The sequence below is a fragment of the Ambystoma mexicanum genome, chromosome 2p (genome assembly GCF_040938575.1).
Source record: "Ambystoma mexicanum isolate Mex_15411 chromosome 2p, UKY_AmexF1_1, whole genome shotgun sequence".
NCBI lineage: Eukaryota > Metazoa > Chordata > Amphibia > Caudata > Ambystomatidae > Ambystoma > Ambystoma mexicanum.
This window is the reverse complement of record NC_090923.1, coordinates 1342123133-1342150548: the sequence shown is the minus strand read 5'-3', so window position 1 is coordinate 1342150548 and position 27416 is coordinate 1342123133. Positions and strand designations below refer to the sequence as shown.

The window sequence follows — 27416 nt, the reverse complement described above, 5'->3', positions numbered from 1 at the left end:
GGAGTCTGGATTGTACAGCAGGTGCAAATCCTGACTTCCTTAACCATGCAAATCTGCATATGACAGAGTGGAAGCCGCCAAGGCCCTGCTGACGCTGTTAGCAGTGTCTAGACCCGATTGCAGAGACACACATGGCCTTCTTGTCATTCTTTATCAGGTTCATGAAGCAATCTCTTTCCTCCCCCTAAGGGATGTGATCAGCCACATCGCTGTGCAGTTCCAAAGGGTGAATGTGAATTTTGCAAGAGCACATGTAGAATTAGCAGACTTTAAAGCCATGCAGCTAGCAGAAAAGACGTACTTAGCTCAAGAGTCAATGCATTTGTCATCCCTATCAAGGGGTATGGATGGGTATGCAGCTTGCTTGGAGGCAGATGTAGCTGTTTGTACTACTAGGATTTCCGGAGTTGGAAATATTGACGAGTAGCCAGGGTCGCTACTGGATGGCCTGTATCTTTTTGTCATATTTTTGTTTACTGCAGGGCTGGACTCTGGAGCCTCCCACTTTGCCACAACCCTTTTTTGAAGTGCCACATGGAATGGTAATATAGGATCATATTGAGGACCTTTGTCCAATAGGTCAGTCAGGTCGTCTTGTTCAAAAGCAGGAGCTGGTCTACTGCCTTCCAGGAATTCCATCACTCTGGACATAAGGCTTCTGTATGATGCATCTGCATGATCAGCTGGCCCCAGTTTCCCAAAATCTAGTCCTGGGGAGGAGTCTACTGTGAGAAACCAGAAGGGTGTCTCACCCGCTAGTGCCTGGGGATCTCTCTCTCAGGTAGCCAGGGCAAGGCCATTGCCTTTGGATCCAGACCCTGGGGGTGGACCAGTGCGGGAGGATCAACTGGGTGAGGGGTCTTCGGGGAGTGGGAGACCAGATGGCGAGACGCAGTATCCCTTCCCCTGTAACCCATTCCTACCAGGTAGGATACTTGGGAACTTTACCCCCCCCGACCCTTTCCCTTCAAAAACACTTACACACAAACAGCCCGCTCTGGGAGAAAACAGACTCACACCCAAGCAGTGTACCGGACATGTCCCGGTACTATGGTCAGGCAAAGTCAGGCAATTACTGACAATCACTCACACCCGACTTCCATTAAACTTCCCCACATGGATAAAAGGCGGAGCACGAGAGTACACGCTGAGCGAGGAAAGCACACGAAGGAGCAGCAGTTTCGAGAAGGCTGCTGAACGAGGGGAGAAAGATGGCAAACCAAGCAAGAAGGATTTGCGAGGAGGGAAATACCCTTGACCTTTCTGACAGGAAACCGTTACTTTCAAAAACCTTGTAGATCAGAAAAGGTAAGGCCAGGAAACCATGCTAAACAATCCTGCTTTTTGGGTCCCAGATACCAGAGGCCGTCCTGCGTAGCTGACCAAGTCGGGGAGGAGCAGGAGCCGCTCTGGTATTGCACTTGGCTCCAAGAACTAAGATCAACACAGCTGGGGAGTTGGGGAGGCCGATGCAAGACTGGTCTGTGTTGAAATCAAGGTTGCAAACGGCAACATTGTATAACGAGCACAGGAACAAACATTGTTAAACGCGTGTGAGGAAAGACGCGAGTAAAGCTAAATTGAATGTTTGAACTTTGAGAAGGAAAGATACTATATCAGTGACAGAGTGGCCCGGAGCCGTGCGGGTGCTCAATCAAAGGTCTCTGTAAAGGTATCCAGCCAAGAGGTGGCAGAAACTAAAGTAAGAACATTGTGTTAAGTGAATCGAAGTGATCCTGCGACAGTTAAGCAGAACCCATCACACATTCGAAAGTCTTTGATTTTGATATCAAGAGAAAATTGTAAAAAGTGAGATTGCCTGGTCCGAGCCCGAACAAGGAAGACCATTTATGAATATTGTGCTAAAAGGATCTGAGCCCAAAGTAGGGAGATCCATGGTCCGAGCCCGAACAAGGGAGACCAGTTGTGAAAATTGTGGTAAAAAGGTGACCAAGCCTGAAGGAGACCCATGATGAATATTGAGAACAAGAACTTGTACATGTGAAAGCCCCGATAAGAAAGGAGCTTTGGTGCTTATTTGTTGCGACAGGCCCTCTCTACAGTAAGAGACTGTTATTGGAAAAGAAGCTTTGGCAAAAGGCCCAGATACCTTTGCTTTTAACTGTATCCTTGTGGCAGAGAAGCCAGAGTGTGGGTGAAGTGCGAACATGCCGCCTTGCCCCATGCTGAGAACGTGGAGAAGGGAAGCCAACTGCTCAACTATCCTGACATATTTCATATTTATTGACAATAGGTTTATTAGTATAGGCCCTTTTATTCTGACAGACTTGACTATGAGTGTTATTTTTATTTGATGGTCATGGCTTGCTTGCGTCTTTAGATTTAGGTTTAGATAGGCGCTCAACCAACCCTCTGAAGTTCAATAAACACCCTTGAACTTTGATCACTTGCGTCCGTCTTCACGGTTTGATACCACGCCTTCCTTACACTACACCAACTAGCTGTCTGTAGGGTGTCATGTAGCTCCCTAACCCTGGTGTTCCCTAACCCTAAACTGTCTTCTGAAATTAAACAGTCAAGTATGACAATGCATTACTTACCGTAAAAGCATTTCTGATGGTTGTATCTGCTTAAATTCACAAGCTGTGCATAGGTCAGACATCCAGTGGTCACTGCGGAGTATTGCATTTTGTTTTTCGTAGTCGAAAAGGGGACGTCGACAAGGCGTGTCTGTAACACTATCCCTATAGTGACGTGCGTTGTACCCACAATCCCTCACGTGTCGAGGTCCCTCTGTTTGTATTTTTCTGCCCTGAGGGAGCCTTCTAGACGTGAGTGAGTACAGAAAAGAGAGATATAGAAAAGGATGTCTATGTTCCTTCCATCCGAGCGGGGAGGAAGGGTGGGCGCATGTGAATCTAAGCAGATACAACCATCAGAAATGCTTTTACGGTAAGTAATGCATTGTCTTCTGATGTTTGTTAATCTGCTTAGAATCACATGCTGTGCATAGACTAGCGAGCAGTACCCGGAGTTGGAGGTGGGTTGTGAGAAGGAACAGTAGAGAAAAGATGTCTTAATACTGCTTGTCCCACCTGGGAATCAGATCTAGAGTGGGCATCTAGACAGTAGTGTTTTGTAAAGGTGTGTACAGAACTCCAGGTTGCCGCTTTGCGAATGGACTCAAGGGGAACATTTGCAATGAATGCTATGGATGCCCCAGTGCCTCGAGTAGAGTGTGCTCTTGGCTTGAAGGGTAGTTCTCTCTTAGCAAGAGTGTAACAGAGAGTGATGCATTGTACAATCCATCTAGATATAGTGGATTTTGAAACTGCATCTCCTTCTCTTCCTGCTTCCACCGAGACAAAGAACTGATTAGTCTTTCTCAGTGGACTAGTTCTTTCCATGTAAAACATGACAGCTCTGCGCACATCAAGTGTATGCAGGCTTTTTTCTCCTAGATTTGAAGGATTTTGAAAGAACGTTGGTAGTTCTATAGACTGGTTGACATGGAATTTGGAGATGAATTTCGGTGCGAACCTTGGGTGTGTGCGTAGAACCACTTTATCCTTGTGAACTGTTACAAAGGGGTCTAAAACCGAAAGGGCCTGTAGTTCACTTACTCTCCTAATGGAGGTAATAGCTATTAGGAAAGCAGTCTTAAGAGTGAGATCTTTAAGAGTTGCCTTGTGCATGGGTTCAAAGGGTGACCCCATGAGCCTGGTGAGTACCACATTTAGATCCCAGCCGGGAGCTGGGTTTGCTATTGGAGGGTGTATTCTCTTTACCCCTTCCATGAAGGCTTTGATTACTGGGATCTTCCACCACGATACTTTGAGTTGTGAAGTGGTGTAAGCAGAAAGCGCTGCCAGGTGTACTTTAATATAATTGAATACTAGACCCGAGTCCAGTAAATGGGTCAGGTACAGAATAATTTGTGTGGGAGAGCAGTCAACGGGGTTGATACTCTTCCCTCTACACCAGATGACAAATCTTTTCCATTTGCTAGAATAGCAGTGGCGAGTGTTAGGCTTTCTGGCCTCTCTGAGGATGTTCATGCACCTCTGTGGAAGTTGTAAATGTCCAAATTCTATGACCTCAGGAGCCAGGCTGCTAAGTTCATGGTCTGAGGGCATGGGTGCAGTGTCCTGCCCCTGTCTTGTGACAGCATGTTGTACGGGCAGGGCAGTTTCACTGGAGGAGATAGAGACATCTCCAACAAGTGAGCGAACCATGGCTGTCGGGCCCACATAGGGGCCACCAGTATCATGGTAACTTGTTCCTGGTGCATCTTGTGCACTATCTTGTTGAGAAGGGGAGTCGGGGGAAAAGCGTAAACAAATTTCCCTGACCATGGAATCGATAGACCGTTCCCCTTGGACTGGTTCTGGGGGTACCTGGAGGCGTAATCTTGGCATTGAGAGTTTTCCAGAGTTGCGAACAGATCTATTTCTGGGAAACCCCACTGTGTGAAGACGTCGAAGACGATGTCTTCTTGTAACCCCCATTCGTACTCTACGGGCAGGGGGAAGTCTCTGCTGAGTTCGTCTGCTAGCAGATTGAGTTCCCCTGGTACATGTTGTGATAGTAGGAACATGTTGTGTTTGAGAGCCCACTTCCAGATGTTCTGGGACAGCTTGGACAGTCCTGGAGAGTGAGTGCCCCCTTGCTTGTTGAGGTAGTACATGGCTGTGGTGCTGTCTGTGAGGACCATCACTGTCTTTCCTTGTAGGTGTTCCTGAAAGGCTTTCAGTGCTTTGAACACCGCTAGTAGTTCCAGCAGGTTTATATGCTTGGATGCTAAGCTCGGAGTCCACGCTCCGTGAGCAGTGTGATGGGATAGGTGAGCCCCCCATCCTGTAAGGGATGCGTCTGTGGTTAGAGTGGCTTCCACTGCGGGTGTGGCAAAAGTTTTCCCTAATAAACAGGTTTTCTTTTGTCCACCACCGTAGTGAGAGAACCAAGGCCTGCGAGACCACCACTAGATCGTCCCATTGTCCGCTGGCCTGACACCACTGGCTGTTGAGCCACTCTTGCAGGCGCGCGTGAGGTACCAAATAAATACATGACGCCATCATTCCTAGCAAGCGCATTGCTTTGCGTACCGTCACCTCTCGACCTGCCACATAATGGGGGATCTGAAACAGCATGTTTTGGACCCTCTCGTTGGAGGGGAAGACGAGGCCGTCCTTTGTTCGAATTAGAGCCCCTAGGAATTGTTTGATTTGGCTGGGGTCTAAGCTGGACTTCTTTTCGTTGATGGAGAAGCCCAGTTGGAACAAAAGGTCTACAGTCTTTTGGGTATTGGAGAAGCATGTTTCGTAAGAATCCCCTGTTATGAGCCAGTCGTCGAGGTAAGGGTATACCGGGATGGATAACCTGCACAGGTGGGCCGCTGCCACTGCCAGTACTTTCGTGAATACCCTTGGTGCAGATGCTATCCCGAAGGGTAGTACTCTGAACTGGTAGTGTTTGTTCTCTATCTTGAACCTGAGGTATTTTCTGTGCGCTGGCAACATTAAAATATGAAAGTATGCATCTTTCATGTCCAGTGTTGTCATGTAATCCCCCTGTGATAACAGTGGGATTACATCCTGCAAGGTCACCATACGAAACTTTTGGGGTTTGACAAACTTGTTCGCTGGGCGCAGATCTAATACAGGGCGCATGGTTAAGTCCTTTTTGGGTACAAGGAAGTACACTGAATAAATACCTTCTGTTACCTGAGATAGGGGGACAGCCTCTATAGCTTCTTTTTTCAGTAGCTCTTCTACTTCTTGTAGAAGAATGGTGAGGTGTTCAGGTGTCATGCGTCGGTTCCGTGGGGGTCTGTACTTCGGGGAACTGTTGAATTCGATGCAGTATCCGTGGGCTATGGTGGATAATACCCAGCGGTCTGACGATATTCCCTCCCATGCTGAAAGGAACGATGTTAGCCGGCCCCCCATCGGTGATGCATGGGAGGGGACCCGACTCTTCGGGTCATTTGTTGGTATTGGGCGTGGAACCTTTGGGGCTGGAGCCGCGACCTCTTCCCCTGCCACGGCGTTGGCCTCTTTGACTGAACTGGGTGTTGTTACCCTGGTTAGAGGGCCAGTTGGTAGCAGAGTAAAATTGCTGTTGGTTTTGCTGCTGGCGTTGGCCACGAAAGGAGCGTCTATTGCCATAGCCGCGTCTGTTAGGGGGCCTAGAAATTTGGTCAAGAGTTTTGATGGTATCAAACTCTTTCTTCGCATGTTCTAGGGCCTCATCAACTGCTTTCCCAAACAGATGTGTTTCTTCTATGGGCTTATTTATCAGGGAAGCCTGGGTTTCCGGCTTAAATCCCGAATTGCGCAGCCAGACATGGCGTTTGAGAAGTGTTCCCTGAACCAGGGAACGGCCAGCCGTCTCTGCGGCATCTAAGGAGTTCTTTACGATGCCCTGGTTTACAAGAGTTCCCTCTGAGATTGTAGCTAACAGGCGTGAACGCAGGGGTTCTGGTGCGTCCTCTGCTTCGCTGCGCAGCTTGCTCCACTGTGCATCTGCATAGCTAGCTAGTAGGGAATTGTTATTTGCAATCCTAGTTGAAAAGGCGGCGGACGTCGTGATTCTCTTCCCAAGTGCGTAGAGCTTTTTGCCCTCTTTGTCAGGTGGTGCCTCACTAGTGGATAGTGGTACCCCTGCTCTTTTCCTTGTATTAGTAACTACGAGGGAGTCCGGAATAGAATGGCCTCTGATGTACAACGGGTCAGAGGGCAAAAGGCTGAAGAGCTTTTCTATCCGAGGATTGACCCCTCTGACTAAGGCAGGATTGGAAAGGGAAGGAGTTATTCTTCTCCTTATAGAAGCCAGGAGCGGAAGAGACTGACTAACAGGGGCTTTTTCTTTAATAACTTTCTCTACAAAGTCTATGTCAGGAAGAGTCTCCCCTGTGTCTATTTCAAAATGCGCTGCTGCCTTGCGCAATAGTGCATTAAGTGAAGGTTGGTCATCTATGGGAGAGGTGTTTCCAATAGGTGAATCCTTGGGAGGAGAAGGGTGAAAGACATCAGGGTCTGAGTGCACTGATGGGGATTGCCAAGGCTGCGAGGTAGCTGTATCTTCTTCGAAAGCTCCTGCACTAGTGTAAGGATCTTCTTCAAACCCCTCTTCCTCATGTTCTTCCTCTCCACCCAAACACTCCTTATCTTCCTGGAGGTATTGCTCCTCTTCTGTGAGGTCATATACGTCTGTAGAAGGGGGAAACAGCCTAGGAATTTTGACCCTAGGGTCATCCTGGGGCCATTCTCTTAGTCTTTTGGGTGTGGGTGGGTTTTGGTTTCCCAAAAACCTTTCCATTTTCTCCATACAAGAATGGAGTCTTTCAAGGGTCTCATGGGGGACCCCTGAATAGTCTAGAGGGGGGAAATCGATGTTTTCACCTTCAAAACGCTTAGAACGCTCCCACAACGTCGAAGAAAGGTTTCCGTCGCCATCTGAAAAGCCCTCTGGTAGTTCCGAAGTGCCCTTAGATGAAAGGGGCAGTTCCTGGCTACTCTTATGCTTTTTCGGCGTTTCTATAACTTTTTGTGCGGTATTCGACGTTTGTTTCGTCATCCGCTTACGTGTGTCTTCGGAAACAATTCTCGCCAGGCTCTCGACAACGAGTTTGTCAGTAGAGGACTCTGGTGTCGACGTTGCCTGCGTTACGCGTTGTTCCTCGACGGCCGCACTATGGAGCGTTACGTCGGATGATTTTGGGGTAGCGCCCGTGTTTGATGAAAGCCCAATCGCTGGTCGCGACTGCGTTTGCGGGTGGGGCTTGAGACCCTTACGGTCTGAGGTAGACGCCGGAGTGCCCTGCATCCCCTTCGGCGCTGATGGATCCTTCGTCTTCAACGAAAAAGAGCCGTGGGTTGTGTGCTTAGGCCTATGGGGTCTGTGTGCGTCCCTGTCGCCGGGGTGTTCATCCCCATGAGCAGGGCGTGAGCCGAGCCCGTCGGGGCCGGGGACGGACGTCGAGGAGCGCGAGCGCTCCTTCTGGGGGTTAATGACTTCCGTAACGGACGTCGAGTTATCACCCTCCTCGTCACTTTCTGTAACAGTGGCGGCGGGTGAGGAAACTGACTTCGACATAGCGTAGTCCGCCCACCTCTTAACATTGCGTTCTTTAAGAGTTCTTGGTTTCAAGAGCTTACAGGCCGCACAGCTGTCCTCCTTATGATCGAGGGGCAAGCAACGATTACAGAGCTTGTGTTTGTCCTTCCAAGTGTATTTGCCCCTACAGCGTGGGCAAAACTTAAAAGGTGTCCTCTCCATAGCTGAGGCAATAATAACTGGTGATAACAACCCCAAGGGAAAGATAGGGGAGAAAGAAAGACATTCTCAAAGAGAAGATAAAAGTTCGAACCCCCACTCTTCCTACTGTATGTTGGCCGGCGAGGCCAGGCCACGTGTTCGGCAGCGCCGAAGGATCTCCTCCGTCTCTTCCCCTCCGTCGAAAACTTGCTCGGCGGAGAAACAGCTTCACAGCTAACGTCGAGGGGAGGGATCTTTAACAATATAATAAGTATAATTAAGGACCGAGGTCCGAAAGTAAGTATTTGCAATGTCTCTCTAGGAGCTCCGCGTAAGGCGACCAGAAGCTGGGCGGAAAAAAACAATCTGAGGGACCTCGACGCGTGAGGGATTATGGGTACAACGCACGTCACTATAGGGATAGTGTTACAGACACGCCTTGTCGACGTCCCCTTTTCGACTACGAAAAACAAAATGCAATACTCCGCAGTGACCACTGGATGTCGGACCTATGCACAGCATGTGATTCTAAGCAGATTAACAAACATCAGAAATTGGTATTTTTTTTTTAATACTAGGAGTATCCAATTTGAGACCACATGGAGGGGTATCATAGCCCTCATATATACATGTTAAGGATTTTTTAAAATCCTTCTTAGGTAAAGGTTTAAAAACCTTTTCCTGGCTTTTTTGTGGTAAAGGCGTCAAAGAATGTAAAGTCGGCGTTGATATTTTTTGTGTCAGCGTCAATGGCGTCGACATCAGTGGCATTGATGGTTTGACTTTGGTCTTGTGCTTTGAGGGACTTGACCCTCGACGGTTTCTTCAATGATTTCTCGTCTCGTCGAGTACTTTAAGGTTCGAGTAGTTTTAGGCTTACGACCCAGGCTCGAGGGTTTTTGCCCTGGCCTCATGCTCGTCATTGACCGTAGAATGCGCACTTTTCTTATGCTTCGGGGAGGACGGGGCCTGATCCTCAAAGATTTTGCCAATTTTCTTCGTAAAGAGTTCCCACTCTTAGTCTGGCAGACTTCGCTCCTTACATTTGAGGAAGAAGATGATGATCTATGCTTTCTCTTTGATTTTTCCGATGACGACGAGGAGTGTCTGCTCTTCAAGTGGGACTGTTTTCTAATCATTTTTGTGAGGAGAGGAATCACGACTTGTGGGATGACCCAAATTTAGATGGAATGGACAGAGATTTGGGAACAATCCTACCCACCAAAGGTTTAGCTTTGCGCTCTTTTAAGGCCTTACCTATCATCGACTGACAGTATCGACAGTCGTCCGTTATATGCTCAACACCCAGGCACCAGATGCATATCTTATGTTGGTCAGTGATGGACATCTTGGTGCCATATTTTGGGCACTTTCTGAAGCTAGTCTTCGGAGTATTCGGAGCTGAAGCGGAGGCCATTTTCGATACGTTTTCAAAGAAAACTGAAGCACGCCGTAATTCTCAAAGCAATCCCATTTGCAGAAAAACAGAACTGAAGCCAACGGGCGATGCTTGTGGTATATGTGCTCGATAATGTCAGCCGAGATGGAAGTCCTCGTGGGACATAGAGTCGACTGTCTCGACACACAGCACCCTCTGCCGAGAGAAACCTTTTTCCGAAGCAGCTGAAACTGGAAACCAAGATATCATAAGATGAGGAATACTTGGAAGGACACAATCCATTCAAAAGGAGCTTTTCTTGCATCCAGTGTACTCCAGTGCTCACCTGCCATCTGGACACTGCACACAATAAGGAGAGCATCTCGCTACATGGGGAAAGCCTGCTACAACACTTCTTCCTGCTGCGCAACCCCACATTTAAGGGCAATCTCTCAGGACCGACATCCGCTTCAAAAATAGCGGCGGCTCCAGTCTCTCCCTTCTTCCGATGTAACTGCGACTGGTAGCCTCTGCAACTACACCACATTCTGTTTCTAATGGCCTGTGCCTGAGGGCACCTTAAATACTAAATGGTCCCACTCAGGTCTGGGTCATTAGAACCACTAGACTGCATATTGCAGTTTGGTGCCTCTGAGTCCCTCTTTCTCGTCCCAGAACTCAGAGCATTGTGGGACTTGAAGTCCCCAATGTATTGATTATCTTTTCCGTCAAATGCTTCAATTCTACAATAAGCCATTAAAACTGTAGGGTCTCTAGCTAAGCTAGTAAAGGGGTTCTCCCAGTTTTCCTGACCTGATTCCCCCTCATGTGATCCTCCCACAGAACACCACACGCAGGTTTGGAATCAGGAAGAGTCTGCCTTTCCCTGGCCACATGAGAAGGGTCCCAGACCAGGGTCTTTGGGATAATCTCCCGATTCATTACACAAACGCACCCTTTCTGGGAACAAGGAATACACAAGTAACGATTCTATTTCACATCCCCACTGGTTGTTGGTTATATGGGAAGTGAACATGGCAATACGGTGCAGAGCCCCTTTAAAGTGGATGGCTTGGTTACTAACCTGCATTTGTTGCCACCTCCTGATGAAGACCAATGGAATCTTACTTTCCCTTCCAGAGAGGAACCAACATATAACTGATTTCAACAGAGCAAGAGAGAGAGCGAGAAAGAAACGCCGGCTTGCGCAGAGGAGGGAGCCCAAGGCCACGCAGTTGGCATGGTGGGTGGAAAACCCAAGGAAGCCCGCAGAGCTTTGCCACCTCGACAAAGGTGGAAACCCCAAAGAGCCATAGGCCGCTGAGGAAGATAGCAGAAACGAAGGAAATGATAAGTATCTTGTCTCGCCAACAGCAAAGCCCAGAGATGGGAGCAAAGTCAAGGATGATGATCTGCATGGGCCAGAGATACCGTCTCAACTACAGAGCAATGCCACTGTACAGAAGGTCTGCATCCACGGAGCAGCTGGAGGGTGGCAAGGCCACAATCAAGCCTGCGCTGGGCTGAGAAAACATATCACAGGAAGGGGTGAAAGCACAAAGGAACCAAAAGAGGCGATGTGGTCCCTTAGCCCACATGTGGCCAACTATCCAAATACCCTAAGAGGGAGTGAGAAGCAACTGAACAAACCCGGCCTGTAGCCCACATGGGGCCAACAATCTGAGTACCCCAGGAGGGGGTGAGAGAATTATTAGGGAGATCATTTTTATGTCCAATCCCCTCTACCTGTGAGACTCCTAGCACTTTTTGCTGGACTTCTGGAAATTGGTCTTGTTCTCCTGAACGAGGGGAGTCATTCTTTTTGCCCTGACCACGGGATCCCTGTTCATTGTATTTTTACTTTGTTTCATGGAGTCATGCTTTCTTCCATATGTTTTAAAAGGCATCTGTGTTTCACTTTTGCAGCCCACAGCATCCTTTGTGCAGTGTTGTTGGGAGTTCTTTGTGCTCTCCTTTCTGAGGACTATTGTTCTCAAGGTTAGAGGGATACGTTTCATCCTTCATAGCTTTTACTTTTGAGAGATCAGCAAACACCACCCCTGTGTGGAGGTGCTGAGGGGTTACCTGGTATCCCCTTTCTCTCTGCTCCTGTAACATTTCTGTTGCAGTGACAAGCATACAGTTATGGCTTGTGGCAGTGGACGTGTTCAACCCACGTTTGTGCAATTTTTGCTCGCAGACTGTCTTAACAGCTGTGTCTATGTACAAAAGGGTCACCATTCACCCAAAATGGTGGCTTCTTTCTTTTAATCACCATTTTTTGTTTGGTTGTCCTTTCTTGGAACTGGGTGGGGAGGTCCTGGTTTGAGTTTTGTCTTTCGCAGGGACCCTTTATGTAGCCAGCCAAGGCTCCAGTGTGTCTGAGGACAGGACACACGGGAGGATACCGAAACTCTGCTATCCTTGGTCTCCTAGTGTGCTTGAAAGGAACCAGTTTCCCACTGGGGGGCTGGTTGTCCTGATTGGACAGCCACCCCGCCACTTTATTTAAACTGCAAGGAGAGTTTGCAGACGATGAGTGTGAAATCCTGATAAAAGGCAAGGATTCTCAGGCAGAAGGCAAGTCGACCACTGGAATGGAAGAACTGAAGAAGACGATGACCTGACATGCATGCAGCCCCTTCCAGCAACCGCAAAGAGACCACTGCTGTCCTGACCCCGTTTTCTAATCAACAGACAAGCGCTGAAGAGGAGGACTCCTTCCCGTTGGCTGTTGGAACCAACTAGCCCCAAAACGACCTGCAAGAGGAGCCATCACCTGACGTGCTGTGACCTTACTGGGCTGCAAAACGCCAATTTCTAGGGACCCCCGACCATATTGCAGTGCATCTTCTTCCTGTGAATGAATCTTCCCAGAATGTTGGTGAGCTCCAGTTGGACCCCCAGAGACAAGATAGCCCTCCTCGAGCCCCCTCAACAGAGTGCAGGACCGAAGAATCAAGGCAGATTGACTGGATGGTAAACATCTATCCTTGGAACCTGTTAAAAGACGCCAAAACTACAGACTGACATTGGAGCACAAAGAATCATTTGCTGGAAGCCCTTTCCCTCGACTGCTGCTGCAACATCCCTTCCAGAGTCCCTCACTTCATCACCACAACCAATGCACAGGAGACCAAGTCCACTGCTGCTGCACCGTGAAAGAATCCAGATGCATCTTCTTCACACCTCCTCAGGCACTGTGGGACAGGTAGTAGTAAAAGTCATTCTGTCGCTCATTTGCTGCAGGAGTGTTCATTCCGGTGTTTGAGTGTTCACCCATACCGTTCACCCAGGCCCAACGCTTGTGCGCCCATAGGGAGCCTTTCCCAAGGGCCCTGAAACCTTGACCCACAAAAGCTTCTTACCTATAATAGAAAAATCCTCTGGAAATTTGCCTTTTCTGCTGCTCTGCCTTACCTGCTTTATCTCCAATCTGCCTTTGAAGAACTCATACCTAGATAAGGATGGACTGCTAAAGTCGTAAGGCCTCTGAAAAGTGTTACAAGTCTTTTAAATTATTGAACTGCTATTGTTGGTGTTTAATAACCCTTCTTATTCCTACAACAGAACATTTTCTGAGTTGCTATAACAAGTGATTTTACTTATTTATTTTATTTGTTTCAGTTTTTGTAGGACGCTACATGCCGGTAGGCCTGAGAGCGCAGAACACTGTTCGTGACCTGTATAATTCTCTATTGGTTTACTCACCTGACGTATTGCCCGTTTCCTATTGTGTTGGTTAGTTAAAATAGAAGTTAGTTACTTATCAGAATAAATTTACATTGTGTATGTAAAATAAATATCTATTTTACTATAACTACAAGTGTGTAAAAGTTTCTATGGGCCTATATATTTGCAGAGAACATTGTACTTACATACAGCTCACAACCTCCTCCTAAATTAAGCATGGCGGCTCTGACATACAACAACATTTCTGAGTAGTACAGACTTATACTAGAAGTTGAGGCCTATATACCAAGGGATAGTTTCATAAAACATGACCACAGGTGGACTTTAAGAAAACTCTTCAAACAAGAAGAAACCGCAAACACTGGGTAACCCATGCCAGGTTGAGAATATAAATACCCCAGGGAGGGGAGTGAAAATCAATAACCACAAGAGGGCTTAGCAAGCCCATATTCCCCCCCACACCCGAGGCTGAGAAACTGACTACCCCGCTAGCGGGTGAAAGAAGGGAGAAATCAAACAGAGCAGAAAAGGCTTGGAGCCTACACAAGGCTAAGACTGTGAACAAACAGGAGGGATAACAAGTGAGCTTCATTTTTGTTGTGAATACCAACCAACCCAGGCAAAGAGGACACATCCCAGGAGAAGGGAAAAACCAGTGTTTCGACTGCCTGAGGAGGACATTACCTGAACCGAAAGAAAAGTTGAGACATTTATATTTGTTGGAAGCATTCTACAAAACCAAGAGCTGGAAGAGACCATGAGAACTTGGTGGGGTCAGAAAACAAGACACCACAAAGGGGTAGTAACCCTACACTAAGCTGAAGCTTAGATTCCATTTCTTTCTCCGTTTATAGTGGTATGGCAGATAGTAGCATAGCCTAGATTTTGATAGAGGACAAAGTTCAATTGTGCACCTGTTTGTTGTTTTCTAGCATAGGCAATCCATCACAGAGATGCAGAGTAGAGGTGGTTTTCTTAAATTTCTTTAATAAACCATTTGAATCAAACATGTCCTCTTGTTCGTCTCCTATGTCTGACTTACCACAGAGACCACCCATCAGGTCTGTACAACTTGGACTTGGGACATCCCATCCTACAATCCCTCTGCTTTAGAGACCTGGACTGGATTCCTCTGTAGTCTGTTCACAACCATTTTGTTTTGGGAAATTCCTTTGGCTCTATGGACCACAAGGTGGGTCTATAAATGCTTTTGTGCAGATGTTGCGAGTTAACCATGAGCTAAGTCCTGCACCCCTTGAGTGGCTTAAACTGTATCCGTTTGGCTTTCCTGAGCCAAATCCAGTGACTCGAACCAGGACAACTTAGCACTCGGTCTTGGGGTCCTGTTATAGCCCTCCCCTCCCCCGTCACACAGTAGTCGAGAGTTGCAACCCCCACCTCCCGTGTATTAACACTAACTCGCATTGGTTGTGTATCCCACTTTGCATCAAGCAAGGGATCTTCAAGGGGTCTGGCTATAGCGTTCTCCTATGTTCGTTTCTCCCATACAAACACGGCTTACCAATGGTCTTCGTCTCATTGTCTGAATAGGCACATCTTTTATAAACATTTGAGCTTCTAAAAAAGAACTGTAAACAGACACTGACTAGAGATGTTTTTTTCTTCCCTCCCCCCTGCCCTTGGATCCCTGGAGTGTTCTACCAAAAATATGCAGAAACCACAAGGTAGAATACAGAGGTGTGTGGTATATAAATGGAAATAACAGATTGTATGAGACAGGGTTACATTTCGAAGTGGATGGCTTAACCACAATGGAAGCAAAGAATCTGTATTTGTTACATGGGTTTCACCATCATGGTAGTGTTTTGCTGGAGCACCACAAATTACAGAGATCTAATAGGGATTTAGAAGTAACGACATTACAACAGGCACAGTACAAGTGTACAGGAGTACAGCTGTGGTAACCTTTTGCAGTGACAGACTAGGTAGTTTCGAGGTTAACAGATTATTGGTTAAGTGTGACTGTGGGGCAGGAGTACCAACCGTTACAAGAAGGCACTGTAGTGTACGTGTTGATTATCAGGAGGAGACCGAAAAAAGCTAGGCGGTTAATGTGTGCAGAGTCTTGCATTATATATTCTGTTAGAACATTCAACATTTCACATTCCTTTAATAACTTTTGAGGTTGTGTTCTGTTTTTAAGTGAGAAGGAATCTTGTTCCAGAGTTTTGGGCATAAGACACAGTGTTTTGAATGTGTGTATTGTTTTGTGGCTCTGTGAATCTCAATGGTCTTTTTTCATACCCATTTATGTACGATTTCAGATATTCCAGGAACACTGTTTTTGAGAATTCAGAAAATAGCACAGTTGGCTTTGTGTGTGATTACTTTCATACCAGAGAGCCACATGAGATCCGACGGTTTGAATTCCAAAATAAGTCTTGCCAGTTTATTTTGGAGAAGTTGCATACGAGTTGTTACAGTAGTCCAGGCTTGTGAGAATAAGTGTTCTGGGAACATTGATTGTTTTGTTTCCAAGAATTGAAGGTTTTTGAGGACTGGCCGATGATGTATGCTAGGGCCTTAATAGAAACATTATACAGCCATGGGGAGTAGATGGATCTTTGGCGACACTGCACTTTAAGTGGAAATGAGTAGCTAAAAAATCCCCCATGTCTACTCGCAGGTTGCACCTGTATGCGTAGTGTATGCAGTGGACAAGACAGATCAGTCTATTCCCATCTGCATATTTAATATTTGTATTTGCATCTGAAGGTTATCTAACAGCCATGTGGTTTTGAAATAACATTTAACCTCAATCCCACAGAGGACTGCACACAGATGACAATACTCTTCTTCTCTTACCTTAAGCACAATGTAGCTATCAGCTTCGTAGAACTTGCCATGTAGAGCCTCATCCACCATGACTGGAACAAAGTTCTCCATCTGCCAAATGGAGATGCCAGGGATCTGCCCCACGTCCTCTGTGAAGAACTCAGAATAGTTGAGCTGAGGTTTCTCCAGGCTCTGATCCCAGCGCCGAGCCTTCAGGTCTGTATACTTCATTTCCCCATTCGCCTAAAGAGTGGGGGAGGAAGAAACATCCATGGCCATCTTGGAAAAGCAAGCAACAAACCTTTCTAAATCTAACTAACAAAAGCTACAGCAAACCAAAATAAAATGTTACAGCTAAAGGCTATTGTTCTATACAATTTTAGATTCATATAGAACACAGTTTAATGTGCTTTCTACAAATGTTTAAAAGCCCTCTCGCACATCAAAGGAAAGGGCACAGTTTTCCATTATTAGAGGTCCTGTGGTCGAACGAAAGCAACAATCCTGTGAACAATGTCCTGGCAAAGTAGCCCAATTGGCGTTGTAGGCCCTTCAAAGTGCCCTAATGATGATGCACATCTGCCTAACCCAATCATTTACAGCTAGACAGAGTGCAGCTGTGGTTTATGGAATTGATGAGAAATGGTATTTGTCGCACACAAGGTACCACATTAAAAATGACACGTACAAATGAAAAGCACAGGGATGAGATGAATTTGTTTTTGGCACCATTGCCCCACACCTCTCCCACCCGACCTCCACTTGCATCCTAATTCCAATGAAGGGATTGTTTTCTTCACCTTTAATTTTAGTACAGTTGGAACTGTAGGCAAATTCATGAGAAATTAATCAAAATAAATACCTCCTGCTTCTTGTTCTTCTCTTCCGCTACATCTGACATTCCCTTCAAGACTTGTTTTGCCTGATCATCCTGTGTAGAGTTCTTCCGCCGGCGGAGACGCATTTTCCTGGCCGAGGGATCTTTCATGGCACTTGCTGATGAAAGAAATTCCAGCATGAGACATGCAGACATAGGACAGGTGTACTGGCTCAATCGCCTGTTTTAGTTTTAGTTTTCAATATCCAAGCTGTATTACCAATATTAGTGATGGCAATGGCATGGAGTCAAGTCAAGATGTTTATTTTTAAGTTAAAAATAAACGGTTGGCACAGAAATACGTTTTTGGGTTTCCTCGGTCGTCTTTAGTAGACCCTGTAAGGAAGGCATGATATCTAAGTAAGACAGACACAAGTGACCACAGTTCAAGGGTGTTTATTGAACTTTCACAAGGGGTGAAAAATGCCCATCTAAACCTAAATCTACAGATGGGAGCAAGCTACTACCATCAAATAAGGGCAAAATGAAAGGGCCTGTACTAAAAAACCTATTGCCAATCCTACCGCTAATTTACAAATAGTGTGGGGGAATGTTCATGCAAAAGAAAGGTGCTCACAAAATGATAAATCAGGATGTTTGGGCCGTTGGCCTGCCTTCCCCACGTTTTCAGCGCAGGGCAAGGCGATTCACTCGAGCCAAGCACACAAACTGGCTTCCTTGACATGAGGATACAGTTCCAATTCCAGCATTCGGGCCTTCTTTGTCCAAGTCTCTTTCCTCATTAAAGTCTCTTGATTCAGAGGGCCTGATGTACAAAACAAGTTATTTTCTTCTTATAAATATGTGATTCGGGTGTCTCTCCCTGGATCCCCCTCTGCCGGGCTCAGATCAATTTTCTATTACAGTATCTCCTTTTCCATGCTCAGATCCCTTTATTTTAAGGTTCCAAAAATATTCCTTCTCGGGTGACTCACCGTTCACCACGGATCCCTCTGTGCCGGGCTCAGATCCATTTTCCACTTTCAATTAGTCTCCCTCTGCCAGGCTCGGACCAATTACAGTACACTTTATACCGATCGAAAACTTTCGAATGTGGACAGGGTTTAGCTTGACCCGTCGCAGGACCACTTCGATACAAAGTTCCTTTTTTACAATGCAGTCGCCATTTAGTTGTATACTTAGACCGTTGAATGAGCACCCACGTGGTGGCGGACCTCTCTATAAACGGTATCTTATTAGGCTTTTTCAAAGTACATTCACTCCTTTCGGTTCCACTTGTTCGCGCCTCTCATTAATGATCTTCAAGCACGGTCCTTGGTGGATTTCGTCATACAATGCTGACATTTGCAACCTTGGTTGAAACCCAAGATGATTTTGTATCGGTTTCTCCGACTCACCGTACCATGGCAGCAATCGCTCCTCCTGGCATCAGTTATCGACACGGCAGCGCCCCGGATACCTTTGATGCACAGTGTAGGATTGTTCAGCTTCAGATCCCGGTCTTAGGCTTCTCACTTTCCAAGGCTCGTGAAAATAACTGTTTCTAGAGGTCAAGCGTACTTCCCTCCTTGCAACCCTCTCCAGTCTTGCTGCCTTTCTTCTTTTGTTAAACTGCCATCTTGGAACTGCTGCTTCCTCGTGTGCTTTTCCTCACTCAGTTTGCTTTCATGCTCCGCCTTTTATCCGTGTGGAGAAGTGTGATGGAGTCAGGTGTGTGTAATGATCAGTAATTGCATGACCACGGTGTTGGGACATGTCAGGTATACGGTTCAGGTGTTAGTCCGTTGTCACTCACGATGAACTGTCCTTGAGAAAGTGGTTGAGTCGGGAAAAGAGGGGTGGGGGGGGTTGAGCTTCTAGGTATCCTACCTTATATAATGGGGAAACTGTGTTACAGGGAAGGGGTTACAGCATCTCACCCTTCGGTGTCCCACTTCCACTGACTGAAGACCCCCTCATCCAGGTGATCCTCCCGCACTGGTACATCCCCAGGAACTGGATCCAACAACAATTGCTGTGTCCTGGCCACCTGGATGACAGATCCCTGGGGACTGGTGGGTGAGACACATTCAGGTTCCTCAAAAACCCCTAAACTTTTGATTAGCTTTCTGGTGTCTTAAACCTATTTTTGCCAACCGTGAGGCTTGTTCCAAAACCTAATTTAAAGCTGTAACTCTTTTTTGATGTGCTGCCCTAAGCAGCTGTTAAGGAGACCTATGTACCACCCCTCTAGTGAGGACTGTGTAACTATCTAACCTAAAGGTGAAACAGTTTCTTACCAAAAGGAAATACCAGACTCTCTAATGGAAGTAGCTGTATTTTAGCAGTCATGCTTAGCTCAAGGGAGGGAGGAGGGCTTGTAGTGATCGTACCGTTATTCCACAAAGTTAACCAAAGAAAACACTTACACTGGTTTAGTGAAAAATATACACTATTATAAAATGACACAATCTCCATCAGGTAAAAATAAGTACCATAGGTTAAATATAACAGTAATAAACCGGGCAAGTAATGCACGTTCTGAATGCTCACAAGGCCTAGTAAGGCCGCCTCTCTCTTTCTTCAGTTTTGTTATATTTGCCTTTCTGCCCTGTGGGCACTTTGAAACACAATTTACTTGCTGTATAATAATGCACAATAATAAATAAATAAATAAATAAATAAATAAATGGTCAGTTCACCTAATCCACTCCTAACACTAGAATTTAAGTCCACTACCTGGTGGCATACACATTTAGAGTAAAGAGGGGGAAGAAAAGGGGATCCTCGGCTCTGTAGAATACATTCAGAGTCCCGTGTGCCAAAACTGGAAATTGCAATATTAATTCCTAAGCCTCTAGGAAATAGCATTATAAATAATACAATTGGACAATGTTAAGCAAGAATTCCTATCTCCAACCCCCCACCCCACTTGTGTTTTCTGGTCGCTTAATATCTTTTTGGTGGCCAGAGGGACTTCTCCGGAAGCCCCTCTGCTATTACGTCCCGTTATACCTTACATAAGGTTATGGTTACCCCGAGGGCGTCCAATCCCAGAGATGCCTCCCATTTCTGACCTAGAGCGATTGTGTCACTGTATTTTGGTGTTAGGGAACAGGTTGCTGTGATTTAATTTTGCCTTCACCAGGGGTGCGAGCCATTTGACTCCATTGCTAGCCCAACTAACCTTTTTGGTACCATGGGGTACCAATGTTTTTTTGTGTTAAATCTTGCTCCCGGCCATTTTGTTTTCCAGAGCTTCCCTTGGTCTAGGGGACCACAAGGTCTCTGTGAGCCAATCATTGCAACCTCCATACTAGTGCCATCTGGTTTTAGGCTAATAGAGGCCCATGGATTAGCCCTCTCACTTACTGTGTGGGTTCCCCAATGTTAGGTAAGAATTTATTTTTTAGAGTCCAACTGGTGTGGGACTTTACAAGACTTATCTCTTGGTATTAGGTAACCCACCTTTAAATATAGGCCTGTACTACACACATTTGTAGAGTGACTGAGCAGCCAAGCTTATCTTAAGAGGGGTAATGTGAGTTGTAGAGCTGTACAATGAAATTAGTAAATACAGGTATCCAAGTAAACACTTACACACTTATAGTATAAATATTTATTTATATATACACACAAGAATATTTTTTCAATCTTTACAAAGCAGCAACTAATATTAACATTAATCCCAAAGTTAGGATTGAAATCAACAAGAGCAATACAGTAGGGGAGTAAACTTTTATTATACTAAACATATTCCAGCACACTTAGTGACATAATTTGAGGTCAGCATTTGCACTGATTTGTGATCACCATTACAATATTTAGTTTCAGGGAGAGAAAATTTAAGGTTAGAGCAGAACATACTTTGTAAGTAGTAAAAAAGTTAGATACTCCCAGAGGGATGTAGGCATTATTTTCTCCCAACAATAATAGTGTTCTTCAACAAATTAAAACCTGTAAGGAAACACGCACTGCCACAACCAATAGGATCAGGGATCCAGAACAGCCAAAGTCAATGGGCCAGCTCAAAGTTCTGATGCGCTCTTAGACATTTTTTTAAAATAGTCAGAAGTTCACCTTGAAGAAAGAAGCACCAGCTGGGAGGTCAGTGCAGGTGAGATCAACTCAAAAAGGGTTCAAAATAGTACTCCCCAAGCTAGGAAGCACAACAATTGGCAAAAAGAAGATGTACGCCAAGCCCCACAGTACCTGAGAATTGAAGAATTGGTTCAAGCTGGATGCCTTCCTGTGTAGCAGACCCTTGTTCCATCATGTGTCAGCAGGAACTTCTCGAATGGGACCAACCTGATGGCTGCCTCCCTGACTCCAGGACTCAGTAGCCAATGCCTCAGCTGCGCGTATCAGTCTCTCTCCCCTTCCTCCACTCCAAACGCTTGCTTGCAGTCTACGAAAGAGCATATGGTCTGGCCCTGGAACATATCCCGGATTACCCTGCAAAACCCCCCCAGCCGCTGCCCGCCGCTGCCTGAATGCCCCCCATTCCTTCCCTGGGGTAAAGTCTCCATTGTTAAAGATGGGGGTGAAGTGGGAAGGTAACGTTGTGATTGCGTTTCTGGCAACCAGTCTGCCCCCAAACATTTGCTACTAGTTTGGCCATGGCGCCAGAGGCGGGCTTCACTCGTGAATCCCAGCCAAAGACAAAATGAACAAAGGGTTTTCCGCGCAGAGTAAATCTCAAGAAGGACCTTTCCATGAAGAAATGGCAAAAAAAGAAGATCGGGGAAATGTTCACAAAAATGGAAACCTTGGGTGCTTTACTGCAGCTGCGAACGCAGCCCGCGGTAAAGACTCCCAATGGTAGTTAAAAGTAAACCAGTGCCACCAGCCATTTATCATAGAAAGGGTAACTGTCACGACCCTCGCCCAAAACCCCCTCTGGCAAACCCATTGGCCAGGTGGAGTCAGGACTCTAGCTTCTAGAGCCTGGCATCCTCTTCAAAAGCCCTCATGAGGCCAGTCCTGGCGCCCATGGCGCAAGGCTCATACACCATGAAAAACAATGTGCTTGGGAACTACTTTATTGCATTGTCAGCCAACATGGAGGCATCCACATAGCTTGGTTTCTAAGAACCAAGCTATGCGGTCTAGTGTTTTGGGTGTGGTAGCCTAGGGACTACTTTACCTGGACTATTTTGTTGGGGCTATTTAAACCACACCCGAGCAAGACAACACGCTTCGCGTTACTTTGCAGCTTGCAACGTGACGTTCACCATGTCCAGCTATTCCCTCGAACCTCGGAGAAGCAGAACCTGCAAGGAGACAAAAGGAACATCATTAGCAGAAGCATCTTACCTGCAGTCTTCATCTTTAAACACTTGCAGCTACTGAGAACAGCTTCCTCGAATCTGCACGCCCCCCGGACAGAACAACCTGAAAGAGGAAGATAGAGGCAACATTAAAGAAAGCAGTAGAGACATTTACAAATTACGAACTGCTCAAAAGGCTTACCTGGCTGGTCGCCTCTCGGCTGGCACCACTCTGGACATTCCACTCGCGCTGAAGAACACTGCGAGCTACAAGGAAGGAAAACGCAGGTTAGCAAAGGCAAGACTTTGCATTGCTTACTTACCGCATCAGAGTGCTCCTAATGCGCCATCATTTACCAGCGGGGCTCAATCAAGCCAGTTTGCCGTGCTGAAGCTCCGCATACCTAAGGGAGAAAAAAAAGAGACATTTTAAACAAAGAAAGGCATGCAGGACAGCAACAAAACTAAAGAACAGCAATAAGACCTACCTGAACAACATCAAAAGGGCCGGCGTCAGTGAAGTAACTGGACCGCACTCGCCCATGATATCTGCAAAGAAGGCAGGACGGAGAGCACGCCTAATTCTACCACAATGTGAGGAGAGGGCACCAGAGGGAATGAAATCATACAGGGGTGGAGGGCGGATACTTACCCAAGTCGGTCATTCTTGAACACAGTCCTCCTGTATTTTCAGGCAGAACCTTCCCCGCAGACCACATCAGGGCAAAGCTGAGAAGCATACCAGCGAGTAACCCGGCTGGGTGGCATCCCTGTGGATACCAGGTGAGCGTAACAGTAACATAAAATTGTTACATGAGAAACTAGACAAAGGGGATACTAAGTAACCCTTCCAGCACCCTATTGTAAGACAGTTTGTGCTGGGTCTAGACAGTCATAAATGTAAGTAAAGTCAATTTCACTTCACAGCACTTGGAAACAGTAGTTTATCAAAGAGAAAGGTATTTAAACCTTTGGGAAATCTGAAAGACTTCCCTGTGTCATTGCACTGAAAGTGCTGTGTGACACAATGTATAAGATGATGCCTATGGAGTTTGTCAGACTCCACAAACAAAAGAAACACAGTTCAAATCACAGAAAAATACATGAGTGGGGAAAAAGGGTCTCGCTCTCTCCAGGTTAAAATTAAAAAGTCCTAGAGTCCAGCAAAAGAGCTGGGGGTCTCTAAGTTAAAGAGGAATTAGTGCATTTCTGAGATTTCTCACTAACTTGGCTTGACATACTTGTTTGCAGGATGCAGATCTAGTACAGAGTGCATGATTCAGTGCTTTTTGGGTTCAAGGGAGTACACTGGATAAATACCCTTGCTTACCTCTAGAAAGGAGAGTTCTATGACTCCTTTCTGAAGCAGAGGCGTTGCTAAGGGGGTGGGGGCTATAAACCTGGGTCACTTGGTTGTAGCTCTGGATAGAACCCAAGGGCTACAAACAAAAGGCTAGCTAGCCCTCAGTCCCGACAGCCCCAACATTGGCATAGCCCAGATCTTTTTCCAGACCTAGCAACACCCCTGTTCTGAAGTAATTTCTACACTTCCGCTTGCAGGATGAGCTGGTATTCTTGCAACATCATTCAGTGCTTTGGTGGATGGTAACAGGGTTTATGTAGAAATTTGATGGAATATCCGTCTGGGAAGGTAGACAGCACCCACTGATCTGAGGTTATCTCCTCCCATGCCTGGGTGAATGATGAAATTCAACCTCCTACTGGAGATACATGGGAAGGAACCTTGATGGAAAAGTCACTTGCTGGCAGGTGTTGGGGAGCCTCTAGAGGCTGCACTCCTACCTCTACCTTAGCCTCGTCTGAAACCACAGTGTTGAGAGGTTTTGTAGGGAGATGTAGTACCTTGGGGTGTGTACCAGGAAGAGGACCGAGATGAGAACCATGAATGTGTGGGTCTGAAGCGAACAAATGGCTTGTTAGAAATTTGACTTCGGGTCTTAAGCTTGCTGTGTTCCTTTTTCGCTTCAATGACAACATTGCCAAACAGGACCGATTCCTCAATAGGCTCATTTATTAAAGTGGCCTGAGTTTCTGGATTGAACCCAGAATTACATAGCCATGAGGAATGCAGGCAGCAGAGGCAGCAGCATAATCCTGCAGCTCCTGCCCCTCTCCTTTTGTGGATTATGAAAGATAATGAACTCAACAAAAAAGATTGAAATTGCTGACAATCCCATCCCTAAGAAGCCTAAATCAACATCTGAGGTGGCAGAAGTTCCTAGCCCACAGGATATCTATTCTCTCCTTTTGAAGGAAAAACACAACTTAAGTAAAGTAGCACAAGATGTAGGAGATGTCAAAGCTTCTATGGAAGATCTCTCCATGAAAGTTTCCCAGATTGATGGTTGAGATTCTGCTCTAGGAAATGGGACTGCTTCTATGTCTTCTGAAATATCTGGCAGCTACAGGGCATACAAAAATCTAAGAGACGACTTCCACAAAGGAACTGTGAAGACTATTTACTTTGATGTTAAGATTAGAACTAAGAACTTGCGGATAGTGGGCATTGAAGAGTCAACAGAGGAGGATTTGGTTCAAACTGTGATTGAAGTTTTAAAGACTGCCTACAAATGTGATCATATTACCTCTACTGACATTGACAACGTTTACAGAGTAGGAAGAAAAAAGTCTATCTACCCAGATTACTCGAAGGAGGTATTGGAGATCAGGAAATCCTTTAAAGGACCCAAGGACCTGGCAAAGTCTCTAGGCGTAAAGGCATTCTTAAACAGGATGAACCTGCTAACATTGGTGTTTCCTGATGGTGAAAAGACAACATCAGACACTTCTGAAGCTGTGAAATGGCTGAATGCATTGAAAAATGCCTCCAACGCAATGGATTGATTTCCTATTCAACACCAATGTCATCCCTGTTGGAAATTTTACTTTATATTTACTTAATCTCTCCTTTAAAGCATTTTATCTACGTGTTTTCATACTTTAAAATGACACCGGATTAACATTACAGTTAAACGAATTTAGGATTTAAATAATGCTCACAGTCATCTTTTCCTTCCATGCTTCGCTCCGAGGACTTCGAGATTAGAGAAAGGGACCTAGCACGTTGGGCATGCGTGCATGAGGAGCATCAGCTGACTTTGCCGAGACTGTTTTTATTCGCCGTTGTTTGCGACAGACCGCAAGCGTAATATTAATTGTTATCGCTATTAGATCTGTTCGGATGTTTGGTGTTACGTTCCCCCGGATGAGATCTCTGATGCCGACGAAGCTCCGAGTGGAGATTGGCTTGCATTCCGAGTCACGCGTTGCCAGAGGTGCATGGAACAGGCTATTCCTCACAGACCTTTTATTTTATACAACGGAACTTGCGGTAAGGTAACTGGGGCCTTGAAATCAATCTGAAATAACTCCAGTTATGTTCTGTGGTATTGCAATCACCCGTGTCAGTTTCAGTAGCAAACTTATGTGTTTATGTTATGCTCACATGGTGTCCACGGGGGCGTCGGTCTGAACTGGGCTGTTATCTCTGCCAGCGACACACGGGGCGCCGAAATGATGGACTGGACCGGACCACGCAGCTTAGCTTGTTTTGCCCGTATGAATATTCTTCTGTAATGGAGAAAAGGGAATTAGCCACCTGCGGGGACTGGGCGCCAACCCCACCTTCCCCCACCCCTGCGATCTCTTCCCACAAATTACTTCCGAACTCTTGCTATGTTCTCACCTGATAGTTTGGAAAGATGAGCTCTCCATCCTGCCTCGAGCGCAGGGGCGCGTAGATGACCAGTTACTTCACTGGTGTGGGATGTTGGAGAGTTGCAGAACGGTATTGACTCCGTAAGGAAATAGTTTGAAAAAGAGTTCAAAAACGTCTGCCCTTCACTCTGTCCAAATTCCCTAGGTTGCCTTAATAGTTCTTGAGAAGAGTTCCAAGTGGCAACCAGTAAGATGCAGGTAAGTGTTTATGGATTCTGTTCAGTTCGATAATGAGAACCTGGTCTAACCTGTGACCCTTTCCTTTTGCAGGCGCTGAATCGGTGGAGGTCCAGTGATTGCGGCCTCAGGCAGCAACCAGGTAAGTCTGTAGCGGAATTCGGTTTCCCCTACTTGTGCTTTTGTGTTGCTTTTGTTTCCCCTTTGGGGCCGGGGTACGGCGGAGAAGCTGTGGAGGCCGCGCCGACCCGAGATGAGGTAAGTACCCCCTGTGGTATCAGGTAAGTCCTGGGGATTGCCTTTATTGTCTGGGAATGCTCCCTTGCTCACCTTATTGTCTTTATTTCCACAGGTGTTGGAGAGCGGCCGCTGGATGCTGAAACGCGTGATGGAATGCAGAGGATTGCTTCAGGCGAGTTCCCGCGCGGCGCTGCAGGATGCGAAGCGGCGCGCGTCTGATGATTTCTTCCTTCTAGGTCAGAGCTAAGAAGATTCAGGATTCAGGTAAGGATTGCAGGTAAAAACTCCAGTTCTAACCTTCCCTCTGCTTTCTTTCAGGTGTTCAGGAGCTCCGGCATCCAGGCGGGCGTGGCTGAAGACTGGAAGCTGCTGCAGGCACAGTGAGCGTTACGCTGCAGGTGCAGAATAACGCGAAGCATGGGGTGCTGTCAGGGCGTGGTTTAAATAGCCTTGGAAGTAGTTCCAGGTAAGGATCCTTCCGCGGCCCCACCCGAGTAAAAAAATAGTTCCTAGGGAAAAATAGTCCCTCCTAGGCCTCATTTGACTTCTCGTCACTGGCAGCATGGTCTGCTTCAGGTAAGTCCTTGACCATGAGCCTGGCGCCCATGGCGCCAGGACTGATTCTGAACTTGAGCCTGGCGCCATAGGCGACAGGACTGCACCCAAATAGTCCCTAATTGGGGTTCATGGGCTTGCATTAAATGGCATGATGCCTGCTTCCGAGGTGGCTGGGCCAAACCTGGTTTCCCGGGGGCAGGCATTGTGACAGTTTACTGCTATTTACTGTCTATCTGGAACCAAAACAGACGGCACATACTTCATATCTTGGACAGCTGGATCAACATAGTCTTACCAATGGGCATGGTCGAAGACGCCATATGTAGTCTTGTTAGTCAGACTTTGGCTCATAGACATGATCTCTCCGATACTTCTTATTCTTCCCCTGGGTGACAATGTGTTTCATCTGACCGCCTGATAAGCATCATTTATTCCCCTTTGAGATAATTCTAGATTCCTCTGAGACACTTTTATAAATATTGGGTCCCATGTCACGAAGGGGAATGTTGAGACAAATTTAAAACACAAA

General features: G+C 46.4%; 1 protein-coding gene across 1 annotated transcript in view; it reads right to left on the bottom strand.

Moving 5' to 3' along the window:
- Positions 1-27416, bottom strand: part of FLII (FLII actin remodeling protein) — an 898330-nt gene that overhangs the window by 553051 nt on the left and 317863 nt on the right. The window contains exons 12-13 of the mRNA XM_069645694.1: positions 16950-17083; positions 16118-16330 (exon numbers count right to left, since the gene is read on the bottom strand). Coding sequence (XP_069501795.1) covers positions 16118-16330; positions 16950-17083 — 347 coding nt within the window. The remainder of the gene's footprint in view (positions 1-16117; positions 16331-16949; positions 17084-27416) is intronic.